The sequence below is a fragment of the Erythrolamprus reginae genome, chromosome 10 (assembly GCF_031021105.1).
Source record: "Erythrolamprus reginae isolate rEryReg1 chromosome 10, rEryReg1.hap1, whole genome shotgun sequence".
Taxonomy (NCBI): Eukaryota; Metazoa; Chordata; class Lepidosauria; order Squamata; family Dipsadidae; genus Erythrolamprus; species Erythrolamprus reginae.
Window position 1 is genome coordinate 20205417 of NC_091959.1, and position 12659 is coordinate 20218075.

Genomic DNA, 12659 nt, shown 5'->3' on the forward strand with positions numbered 1-12659 from the left:
TCTACTCTCTATCCTATCCTACCCGACTCCTTCTTCTATTCCTTCTTCTATTCTACTATTCTATTCTATTCTATTCTATTCTACAGTGGTATCTCTAGGTACGAGCCGCTCCACATGCGAGTATTCCAAGTTACGAGCCGCGACGCGAGCTAAATTTCTGTTCGACACCCGAGCTCAAATTCGGGATACGAGCCGAGCTTCAGGATGCTACCGCTCTTGCTTCCGGTTATCTCGGCTCTATGTGTTGTTTACATAGCCTAACTACGCGCAGCCAACTCGTCCTCCCTCCCCTCGCTCCCTCCTCCTCAGCCGTGCTCCTACAGTACACAGCCGCACTCGTCTGTCGCCAAAGTAAGGTTGCTGTACCGTGTTTTATACATTTTGTTATTGTATTTTGTACATTTCTCTTTTCATTATTTACTTTATTGTTTATTTATATGTGTTGCATGTACATTTATTAATTAAAAACATGTCTTTTTTCTTAATTTAGGCTAACTTTGGGACTTTTTTGAGGGCTGGAACCAATTAGAATTATTTACATTAATTCATATGGGGAAAATTTGTTCGAGATACGAGTTGATCGACTTACGAGCTCGGGTCTGGAACTAATTAAACTTGTATGTCGAGGTACCACTGTATTCTATTCTATTCTATTCTCCCCTCCCCATCCTACTCTTATCTTTCTTCTACTCTACTTTATTCTCTATCTTATTCTATCCTATTCTACTCCTTCTATTCCTTGTTCTATTCAACTCGACTCGACTCTATTCTCTACTCCTTATTCAATTCTATTCTACTCTACTCTACTCTATTCTATTCGTGTGAGGACTCCATAGAAGAAGAAGGCTCTCTACACCTGGCCCAAACAAGGATGATATCTATCAGCTAAGATAAGGCTGGGTTGGATGTCTGGTTATTCCTGACACCTTGAAAGACAGCAGTTCCACAAGGGGTTCCCTGATCAGGCAGGCCAACACAGACCCTTCCACAATGGCCAGATTTATGGCAGCCTAAACTTGCACAGATTAAACTTTGAAGCATTGCGGTCATACAAAATGGAGCTGTTGGTTGCAGCAGCTGATGTCATCATAAATCTGTTAAGTCTTTAAGGAGCCAAGAGCTGGGCATAGGATAACGGCATCCCTAGAGGAACCCAAGGGGATATCTCATTTGCCATAGCTGTGAAACATGCCTGTATTTGGAGATGGCCCCTTCAAAGGGCAGATCTCTTTGCAGAAGACATCAGAAGAGGAAGGGTCTCATACTGGAGGTCTCAGAATGGGTGTGCCTTGGGAAAAACCACGGAAGCAAAGAGAACAAGAATACTTCCCCTCCATTTCATTCCAAGAGCAGGAGGGGGGGGGGAAGCTACTTTGGATTTAACTTTGCTTAAAGTCACTGATGTTTATGCACCACAACAGAGAGTTTAGGATGGGCAGTCCTTGACTTATGACCATAACTGAGCTGAAGATTTCCATAGCTGAAGCTGAATATTGTTCGGTTCTGCAGACCCACTTCAGAGGATGATCAGAACTGCAGAAAAAACAGTTGCTGCCAACCTGCCTTCCATTGGGGACCCGTACATTGCACGAAGTAGGACAGTTATTGAGTGAATTTTGTCCCATTTTACAAGGAAGGAAGGAAGGAAGGAAGGAGGGAGGGAGGGAAGGAAGGAAGGGAAGGAAGGAAGGAAGGAAAGGAAGGAAGGAAAGGAAGGAAGGAAGGGAAGGAAGGAAGGAAGGAAGGGAAGGAAGAAAGGAAGGAAGGAAAGGAAGGGAAGGAAAGAAAGGAATGAAGGAAGGAAGGAAAGGAAGGAAGGAAAGGAAGGAAGGAGGAAAAGGAAGGAAGAAAAGGAAGGAAGGAAGGAAGGGAGGTAGGAAGGAAAGGAGGAAAGGAAGGAAGGAAAGAAGGGAGGGAGGGAGGGAAGAAGGGAGGGAGGAAGGAGGGAGGAAGATAGGGAAGGAAGGAAGGAGTAGCACTTAAGACTTATATACCACTTCACAGTGTTTTACAGCCCTCTCTCAGTGGGTTACAGAGTCAGAATCTTGCCCCCAATAACCCGAGTCCTCATTTTACTGATCTCAGAAGGGTGAAAGGCTGAATCAGCCTTGAGCTGATGAGAATCGAACTGCTGACAGCCGGCAGAATTAGTCTGCAATACTGCATTCTAACTATTGCGCCACCACAGCTCTTGCGAAATAATTTTCAATCGCTGTAAAACCATCTGGCTGCAAATGGCAGGACACAAATATCTTCCATTCCACGGGGCAGAGGAGCCTCGCCTGTCACCAGGGACGGGGTGAAGCCTATGACTCTGTCCCACACAGAGAACAGACGCTTTCAAGAACAAGAACACAGGGTCAATTCATGTGTGACTTGCGCCAAGCATCGGGGCTGCTTCCGCGGGAGGAAAATCCCAGACTAACTTGTGGGATTATCTAGATGGAGAAAAAGAATGCGGAGAATGTAAACATGCTACTGTACCAAGAAAGGAGACTATTTGTAGTTCGGGGTTGGAATGAGGGGTCCTTGGTACTTGTTTTCTTGCTACTGGCGGTAAAGCTACTTGGTTTGGGTAATGAAATATGTTCAAGAAAACCACCAAGCTCAGAGAGCCCTAAGGACCCAATACTTGTTCTCCTCCTCCTCTTCCTCCTCCTCTGTGCAAACCCCATTCCCTTCTACCACTGATGGTGCTATCTAGTTCATAATGAAACATCTCCAAGAAACTACCAAGCTCAAAGAGCACCAAGGACCCCATAGTTCTCCTCCTCCTCCTCCTCCTCCCCTCCTCCTCCTCCCCTCCTCCCCTCCTCCTCCTCCCCTCCTCCTCCTCCCCTCCTCCCCTCCTCCTCCTCCCCTCCTCCTCCTCCTCCCCTCCTCCTCCTCCTCCTCCTCCCCTCCTCCTCCCCTCCTCCTCCTCCTCCTCCGTGCAAACCCCATGCCCTTCTACCACTGATGGTGTTATTTAGTTCATAATGAAACATCTCCAAGAAACTACCAAGCTCAAAGAGCACCAAGGACCCCATAGTTCTCCTCCTCTTCCTCCTCCTCCTCCTCCCCTCCTCCTCCTCCCCTCCTCCTCCTCCTCCTCCCCTCCTCCTCCCCTCCTCCTCCTCCTCCTCCGTGCAAACCCCATGCCCTTCTACCACTGATGGTGCTATCTAGTTCATAATGAAACATCTCCAAGAAACTACCAAGCTCAAAGAGCACCAAGGACCCCATAGTTCTCCTCCTCCTCCTCCCCCCTCCTCCTTCTCCTCTGTGCACACCCCATTCCCTTCTAACACTGATGGTGTTATTTAGTTCGTAATGAAACATCTGCAAGAAACCACCTAGCTTAGGGAGCACCAAGGACCCCATAGTTGTTCTCCATCTCCTTCTCCCCCTCCCCCTCTCTGCACACCTCATTTCCTTCTAACACTGATGTTGTTATCTAGTTGGGCAATGAAACATCCGTACGAAACCCACCAAACGCAGAGAGTACCTCCCGTGCTACAGTCTCCAGCAGATAGGATGTGGACACGTGAGAAAAGGCAGCAGAAGGCCTCTCTTCATAGGGCCCATGCAGAAAAAGGAGGTGAAGCCTTAGCATTTCTTCCGCCCCATTCAGAGCCCAGTGGCTGCCCAATGTCGCCTCTGTACAATAAGGAAATGCTTCCTAAACAGTCGTCCTGTTCTCTGGAGGGGATCTGACATCAATTGCATTTTGTAAGGTTTTGTGAACGGCAGCCAAGCTAAATATTTGATATTTGACTAGATTTGACTCAGTATATAAAACAGCAATAATAGTGCTCCTTTCTGAGGGTTAAAGAGACATGTATACTGAAACAAAGGGACATTTTCTTTAGCTCTAAACTGGCAACTCACCCCTTGTAGGTTATGTCAGCAGTAATCACTGGAGTTTTATTCCAAGGGGTGAAATTCTAATGGTTTGGCCTGGATCGGGCACACTGGCGGGCACCTGATGAAGTGGACGAGGCCATTGGAGCTGTGAGTTCCACCACCTATTTACTGGATCCGTGTCCCTCTTGGTTGGTTTCGGCCAGTCGAGAGGTGACACGGAGCTGGGCCCAGGAGATTGTCAATGCCTCCTTGGGGAGGGGGTCCTTTCCGGCCCTTTACAAGGAGGCACTTGTGCGCCCCCTCCTCAAGAAGCCTTCCCTGGACCCAGCCGTGCTCAATAACTACCGTCCAGTCTCCAACCTTCCCTTTATGGGGAAGGTTGTTAAGAAGGTGGTGGCGCTCCAACTCCAGCGGTCCTTGAAAGAAGCCGATTATCTAGGTCCTCAGCAGTCTGGATTCAGGCCCGGCTACAGCACAGAAACTGCTTTGGTCGCGTTGATGGATGATCTCTGGCGGGCCCAGGACAGAGGCTTGTCCTCTGTCCTGGTGCTTCTTGACCTCTCAGCGGCTTTCGATACCATCGACCATGGTATCCTTCTGCGCCGGCTGGAGGGATTGGGAGTAGGAGGCACTGTTCTTCAGTGGTTCTCCTCCTACCTCTCCGGTCGGTCGCAGTCGGTGTTAGTGGGGGGTCAGAGGTCGACCTCTAGGTTTCTCCCTTGTGGGGTGCCTCAGGGGTCGGTCCTCTCCCCCCTGCTATTTAATATCTACATGAAACCGCTGGGTGAGATCATCCAAGGGCATGGGGTGAGGTATCATCAATACGCCGATGATACCCAGTTATACATCTCCACCCCATGTCCAGTCAGCGAAGCAGTGGAAGTGATGTGCCGGTGCCTGGAGGCTGTTGAGGCCTGGATGGGTGTCAACAAACTCAAACTCAACCCAGACAAACCGGAAATGCGCTTTTCCAAACCGGTAGGGAAGGTAAGTACATTTCACCGCTGGTTTTATTCCCTTACATAAAATAGGAGGAAGCAGAAGGAATTGTCTAATGCAGTGTTTCCCAACCTTGGCAACTTGAAAATATTTGGACTTCAACTCCTAGAATTCCCCAGCCAGCAAATGGGAGTTGAAGTCTAGATATCTTCAAATTGCCAAGGTTGGGAAACACTGGCCTAGTTAGTTATAAAATTGGGGAAGAGAGAGGAGGCATAGACAGAAAAAAAAATGCTGGATATTCCTTTATTTATATTTCCAAGCTGCTTTAGCAAAAACTTTTAAAAGATAAATAGCAGAGGTTAACCAAAATTTCCTGAGCTTGAACCAAGTTTGATTCGCTTGGTGTGTATATGTGTATGATTGTTTAGTTTAGTTAAGGGCTTTTATTGTTAGTTTAATGGGGGTTTTATTGTCTTTACTGTTCAATATTTGACTTTGATTGTCATTGTATTGTATTATTTTATTGTTCTAAGCCGTCCTGAGCCCCAAGGGATTGGGCAGCACGTTTATTATTATTATTTTATTAATTGGACTTTTATGCCACTTGTCTCCGAGGACTCGGGGTGGCTTACAACATATAACGGAACAATATATAATATCCTAAATTCAATTAATTTAAATTTATAATTTAAAATCCCAGAAAACCATAAAAAGACAAGTCATTCCCATTCGGTCAACTTACTCTCAACACATTCATCGGCCAGGGGGCAGTGTCTAGTAGCCCCAAACCTAGTGCCATAGATGAGTCTTAAGACTCTTACGGAAGGCAGGGAGGGTGGGGGCCATACGAATCTCTGGGGGGAGTTGATTCCAGAGGGCCAGGGCTCCCACAGAGAAGGCTCTTCCCCTAGGCCCTGCCAAACAACATTGTCTAGTTGACGGGACCTGGTGAAGGCCAACTCTGTGGGACCTAATGGGTGCTGGGACTCATGCGGTCGGAGGCGGTCCTGTAAGTATTCTGGCCTGATGCCAATGTAAGTGTTATTTATTTATTTATTTATTTATTTATTTATTTATTTATTTATTCATTCATTCATTCATTCATTCATTCATTCATTCATTCATTCATTAGATTTGTGTGCCGCCCCTCTCCGTAGACTCGGGGTGGCTAACAACAATAATAAAACAATATATAACAAATCTAATATTTAAAATAACTAAAAACCCTTATTAAAAACCAAACATGCACACAAATATGCCGTGCATAAATTGTATAGGCCTGGGGGGGAAGGAATATCTCAATTCCCCCATGCCTGATGACAGAGGTGGGTTTTAAGGAGCTTATGAAAGGCAAGGAGGGGGGGGGCAATCCTAATCTCCGGGGGGAGTTGATTCCAGAGGGTCGGGGCTGCCACAGAGAAGGCTCTTCCCCTGGGTCCCGCCAGATGACATTGTTTAGTCGATGGGACCCAGAGAAGGCCAACTCTGTGGAACCTAACTGGTCACTGGGATTCGTGCGGCAGAAGGCGGTCCCATAGATATAAATATAAGTCATACGTAAATTAAATTATGAAACCTCCAAATGACAAGACTTCGGGTCAAAGAGACAAACACATTATACAGGGACGAAAACCCTTGAAACAGAACATTTTCAAGTACTTTGATAAAAACAGTCCTCTTAACAAAGAACAGCTGACGGCGAAAGGAAACAAAGACATGTCCCTCTCAAGTTCAGCAGATTCGTTTTGAAACGAGAGGAGTGGGAAATAAATGTAATTCATAAATAATAAACACTGCTGGACCCTCCTACTCACCTCCAATTCTCGCATTGTATGCGATGCCCACAATGCAGATGGAATTGTTTGCAGATGCGGCCACTTCGCCAGCACAGCGGGTACCATGCCTAGGAAGAGAATTCACAGGAAGGTTTCAGAATTCAGCGGAAATCTTATAAGTGTGGAAAGTGTGGAGTGTAAGTGAGTGAGAGGGAGAGAGAGAGACAGATGGATAGGAAAGAGAGAGGGGGGGAGAGAGAGAATTTAGCCACTGAGAACTGACTTAAAGGTTTTAGAATTCAGTAGAAATCTTGTAAACATTGGAAGGGTGGAGAGAGAGAGAGGGAGACGGAGGGAGAGAAGGAGGGAGAGATAGATGGATGGAGGGAGAAAGAGATAGAGAAAGAGAATGAGAAAGAATATGTCTATGGAGATTCTCAGTCATCCAGGTCATGGTGGAAAAGCAAAGGTGCTTTTTCCAAGAGGCAATTGGACTTTTTTGGTTTTTCTTTGAAGATGTTTCGCTTTTCATCCATGAAGCTTCTTCAGCTCTGAAGAAGAATGAGCTGAAGAAGCTTCTTGGATGAGAAGTGAAATGTCTTCAAAGAAAAACCAGAAAGTCCAGTTGCCTCTTGAAAAAAGCATCCCGGGAGAGAGAGAGAGAGAGTTCATCCTTGCAAGCTTTATTTGGGATGGAGAATGCAGCCTGTTATTTCATCTCTGGGGCATTCATTCAAGGTATGCTGAGGCTGCAAATGTCCATCCTGTCCCCCGCCCCATTCTTGAAAAGAAGCCTGGATTTGTCTTAATAGGCTCATCATTCACTTGGCATTGCTATTGATTTTAATAATGCATCTAACTCACACTTAGCTCCAGACTATAATCCTTCACCCCTTGAAATCCTCCTAAATATGTAATGGGAAATTCACTTCCATGCCTATAGAAGATGGCATGGAAGGTAGCCTAGATCTTTCAATGGTTACCTTTTGCGTTGCAAAGAATCCTGCATTTAGTATGGGACCGTGATGGCGAACCTATGGCATGCGTGCCACAGGTGGCACACGGAGCCCCATTGGAGGGCATGCAAGACTTTGCCATATTTCAGCTCCAGCTGATTTTCATCCTCTGGATGTTTCTGGTGTTTTTCAGCTACATGTACACAAAAAGCTGGTCTACTAAACTAAACTAAACTAAACTAAACTAAACTAAACTAAACTAAACTAAACTAAACTAAACTAAACTAAACTAAACTAAACTAAACTAAACTAAACTAAACTAAACTAAACTAAACTAAACTAAACTAAAGTCAAACTGGCACTAGATAAGGGTACATAGAATTCACCATTGACCCTTATCAATGGTGAGGAGGGGCAGACTTGGGTCTCTTCTTAGGTTGTTGGTTTGAGCTCCAAGCTTGGGTTGCAAACGTTTTGTCACCATTCGAGGAGACATCATCGGTGTGCTTTGAGTGGTGCTCCTCTGTCAAAACAGAGGTCTCGAAATACCTTTTGATGAGATGCAAATTAGTCTGAAAAAGTGGTGGGTTTCTACCGGTTCACTTCGGTTTGAGCGAACCGGTGGCAAAGGTGTTGGGAAGCTCCACCCACCCACCCAATGTCATCACTGACATTCTGCGCAGGCACATTAGTGTCGTGTGCACGCTCCCTTTCTCAAACCGGTAGCAAAGGGAAGGGAAACCCACCCCGCTCTGAATGTGATTTGTTCGGATATTTCTGAGTCATTTGGGGTCTCTGGTGGCTGCACAATGATTCCAAACTGATGACACATTTAACCCGGCCCTCCAGCTCAGCAAGCTCATTTACACTACAGTGTGTTGTGCTACAATGTTTGGGTTCTGGGCAGTAACAGGTTGGAGCTGGTACGGCTGGAATCAGGGTTCCGGTGGCGGAAATTGAGATGTGCATGCATCTCCACACTCCGATGTCTGCACACATGTACACATGCAAAATTTGGCTTCCATGCATGCACAGCAAGCAAAATCTCACAGGAGGACACTCTTGCCAGTGAGATATCGCTGATTTTTGGCATTTCTTCCCCTTCTGCGCATGAGCAAAGAAATCGTCGAAATTGAGCAGAATCTCACATGCAAGAGCATCTTGCGTGTTGGTTATTACCTATAAAGCCCTTCATGGTACCAGACCAGGATATCTGCGAGACTGCCTTCTGCCGCACGAATCCCAGCGACCGGTCAGGTCCCACAGAGTTGGTCTTCTCCGGGTCCCATCGACTAAACAATGTCATCTGGCGGGACCCAGGGGAAGAGCCTTCTCAGTGGTGGCTCCAACCCTCTGGAATCAGCTCCCTCCAGAGATTAGAACTGCCCCCACCCTCCTTGCCTTTCGTAAACTCCTTAAAACCCACCTCTGTCATCAAGCGTGGGGGAACTGAGACATCTCCCCCTGCCTATGTAGTTTTAGTGCATGATATGACTGTATGTATGTTTTTTTATATTGGGGTTCTTTGCTTTTAGATTTTTTAAATGTACAATTGTTATTTTAGATTTTAAATTATTAGATTTTTCAATATAGATTGTTTTTATCACTGTTGTGAGCCGCCCCGAGTCTGCAGAGAGGGGCGGCATACAAATCTAATATAATAATAATAATAATAATAATAATAATAATAATAATAATAATCATCATCATCATCATCATCATCATCTTCATGTGAGATTTCACTTGTTGCGCACGCATGGATGCCAAATCTCATGCATGCATGTGCATTCATGCGCAGAATCTAAATTTCACCTCCACTGGAGGTGCGTGTGCACGCCTACGACAATCCCATAGATTGGTAGTGGTAGCAGCCAATAAGTGGAACCTCCGCCTGGTTCTGCATGCTAGGTAAATATAGCCACTCTGGACTCAGAGCTACTTTTCATTACCATGGCAGGTATTAATGCTAAACAAAAGTAAATTTCTGATGGCAAAGGCACTCTATGCAAATCAAGGACAAGCATGTCCAGGGAATTACTAAGTTAATGTCTCTGCCTTCTGGTATTCATTAAAGTGGAACTCCTCCACGGCAGCCTATGTTCGGAAAAGTTTCCAAAGTGCATCCAAGTTTTTGACAATTAATCCTTTCAATTAATGAAACGCTTGGAGGATTACTATCATTAGAAGAGAGAAAGCCTGATCTTAGAAAGAGAGCGTTCGTACCAAGCTGGGTCCCACAAGTCTGGAGAAATGTATTTGCAGGGCAGCCAAACAGCTGCAGAATCCAACACAAAATCACTCCATCCCATCCCACCTCAATCCAGCCCAGGGAATTGCCACTCTACACTTTATTAAGCAACTGTAGCATCTTATTTCTGATTGCATGCCAAACTATGGTTAATGAGGCTCAACTATTGTTTGGCTGGATGCCCTGACTGAAAACTATTGTTCCAATGGCTGATCTGCCTCCAGAATTGCTTTTAAGAAATAGAAATGCCAAAGAGAGGGGGGGACAGAGGGAAATAGAGAGAGAAAGAGAGAGGGAGGGAAGGAGGGAGAGAGAGAAAGAGAGAGAGAGAGAAAGAGAGAGGGAGGGAAGGAGGGAGAGAGAAAGAGAGAGAGAGAGGGAAGGAGGGAGGGGGAGAGAGAGAGAGAGAGGGAGGGAAGGAGGGAGAGAGAGAGAGAGAGAGAGAGAGAGAGAGAGAGAGAGAGAGAGAGAGATTGAATGCAGAATCCATACTGGCTGAGGAATTCTGTGAATTGAAGTCCACACCTCATAAAGTTGCCAAGGGTGGAGACCTCTGCAATATTGTGCCCATGAACAGCACAACTAGCATTATTTAATGCTAAGTTGTACATGACCTAATTCCTTAATTACTCTAGACCCAAACCTAACAACAGGGTCATCATCACCTTTTTTCTGCTAAAGAACTTTATTGGAACAGTTCAACATTCAAGAGCTGCAATTGGTGGGGAGAAAGAAATTTTGTGCTCAGTTCACAGCTGTTAAATTTAACGAGCCTTGCTTAAAATATATAATATAATAGCAACTTGAAAACCGATTGACGTGTCCCTTTCTCCATTTTCCCTCCCCAGGTCCTTGTAATAATCTCACGTTAGTTAAATCACTTTCAGCTTGGCAAGGCTCAAGGAGTCAACATGGATGCACCATTCAAAACACATGTTAAGATTATCTGCTTTGCATTCTCCCTCCAGTCAAATTTGGAATGTTCCTTTTAGGGGCAAAATCCTCCCTTTGAATGAGGCTTTTGAACGCCGGTTATTTCGGCAGGAAGCGTAGTAGGGGGGCATAGCAGTCCGCTGTTTTTCAGGCTAATAGGCAAATGCTTCACTAGCTAGCTACAAAAACAGAGGCAGGAAGTAGCGAATTAAAAGACAGCCCAACCCTACGAAAGCAGACTATCAATCCTAGGTCTAGAAAACGTGATCTAAGTATTGCCCACAAGATCATATGCTGCAAGGTTCTACCTGTCAATGACTATTTCAGCTTCAATCGCAACAACACAAGAGCACGCAACAGATTCAAACTTAATATTAACCGCTCCAAACTTGACTGTAAAAAATATGACTTCAGCAACCGAGTTGTCGAAGCGTGGAACTCATTACCTGACTCAGTAGTGTCAGGTAACCCCTAACCCCAAACATTTTTCCCTTAGACTATCCACGATTGACCTCTCCAAGTTCCTTAGAGGTCAGTAAGGGGCGTGCATAAGTGCACCAGTGTGCCTTCCATCCCCTGTCCAATTGTCTCTCCTTATCTCATTTATCTTTTCTTCCTTTCAAATATGTTCACCTATACTTTTATATCTTTCCTTCTATTCTTTTCTTTACTTATATTATTACACATCTTTCTCTTCAATGTGTGTTATGTATTGGACTAACTAACTAACTAACTAACTAACTAACTAACTAACTAACTAACTAACTAAATAAATAAATAAATAAATAAATTCCATTCTTAAAACGGGGAGTGGTAGGAGAGACAGAGGGGGTGGGAGAATGAACATACTTATTTTCATTGCTTGGATCATAGCGCGGAGTTGGATCTTCATCATTTCCATTGACATCATAGCTTGCTTGCGGATCCTAAGGGAGAGGGAAAAAAATAACTTAAAGCACAACTAAAAAAATAAATCAGAAACAAGACACAAGGAGCAACGGGTGGAGATCAAATGAGACCTAACCTAGAACAGAGGAGTAAACCGCCTAGCAGCAAGAACAATAAACCAATGGAACAGATGCCTTCCGAAGTTGTGGATGCTCCATCAATGAAGGGGTTTTTTAAAAAACAATTTGTCTGGAATGGTCTCCTGCTTGGAAGTGGGACCTCTAAGCTCCCTTCCAACTCAGTTATTCTGTATTCTGCAAAACCTCTTTTTCACTCGGCTTATAAAAGGGCCGGGTGGCGCAGTGATTAGAGTGCAGCACTGCAGGCTACTTCAGCTAACTGCTAGCTGTAGTTCAGCAGTTCGAATCTGACCACCGGTTGACTCAGCCTTCCATCCTTCCGAGGTGGGTCAAATGAGGACCCAGGTTGTTGGGCGGGAGGGTGGGGGCAAGATGCTGATTCTGTAAACCACTTAGAGTGGGCTGTAAAAGCACTATGAAGCAGGATATAAGTCTACACGTTATTGCTATTGCTAAATTTGTTCTCTTCCAAAGATCTCATAAGGTTTTTTTTTTACAGGATTCCCATCTCTGCGTTGAGATCTGTTTGACTAACAAGCCTACACTACAGGGGTGGGTTTCTCCTTGTTAGAGCTGGATCACCTGAATCGGTAGCAACCCACTGGTGATGTCATGGTTGGTGCTGGTCCATGGACACCATCTCTTTTTGTGCAATTTTTAGCAAATTTTTCTTTCTTCTCATCTTCCACTGTTTGAAAAAGGGCTCATCCCTGGGTTAATACTGACATTTATTATTTCACCCAAAGTACAGCTGATCAGCTCCTCAGCTATGTTTTGGGCCAAATCCTGCTACTGAGCACACACAGAAGCAAAGTTGTACGAGGGGATGTATACGTGCAATGTCACAATGCAAACCAATGGCGAAGGTAAGTGGAATCCACTTGTATTGGCCATTCCGTGTTAGCAAAAACTTCAGAAGAGAAGGATTTAA

At 45.0% G+C, this 12659-nt stretch overlaps 1 protein-coding gene across 1 annotated transcript in view; it reads right to left on the minus strand.

The window, feature by feature from the left end:
* Window positions 1–12659, minus strand: part of PCSK6 (proprotein convertase subtilisin/kexin type 6) — a 175997-nt gene that overhangs the window by 98666 nt on the left and 64672 nt on the right. Inside the window, exons 5-6 of the mRNA XM_070763474.1 lie at window positions 11550–11626; window positions 6603–6691 (exon numbers count right to left, since the gene is read on the minus strand). Coding sequence (XP_070619575.1) covers window positions 6603–6691; window positions 11550–11626 — 166 coding nt within the window. The remainder of the gene's footprint in view (window positions 1–6602; window positions 6692–11549; window positions 11627–12659) is intronic.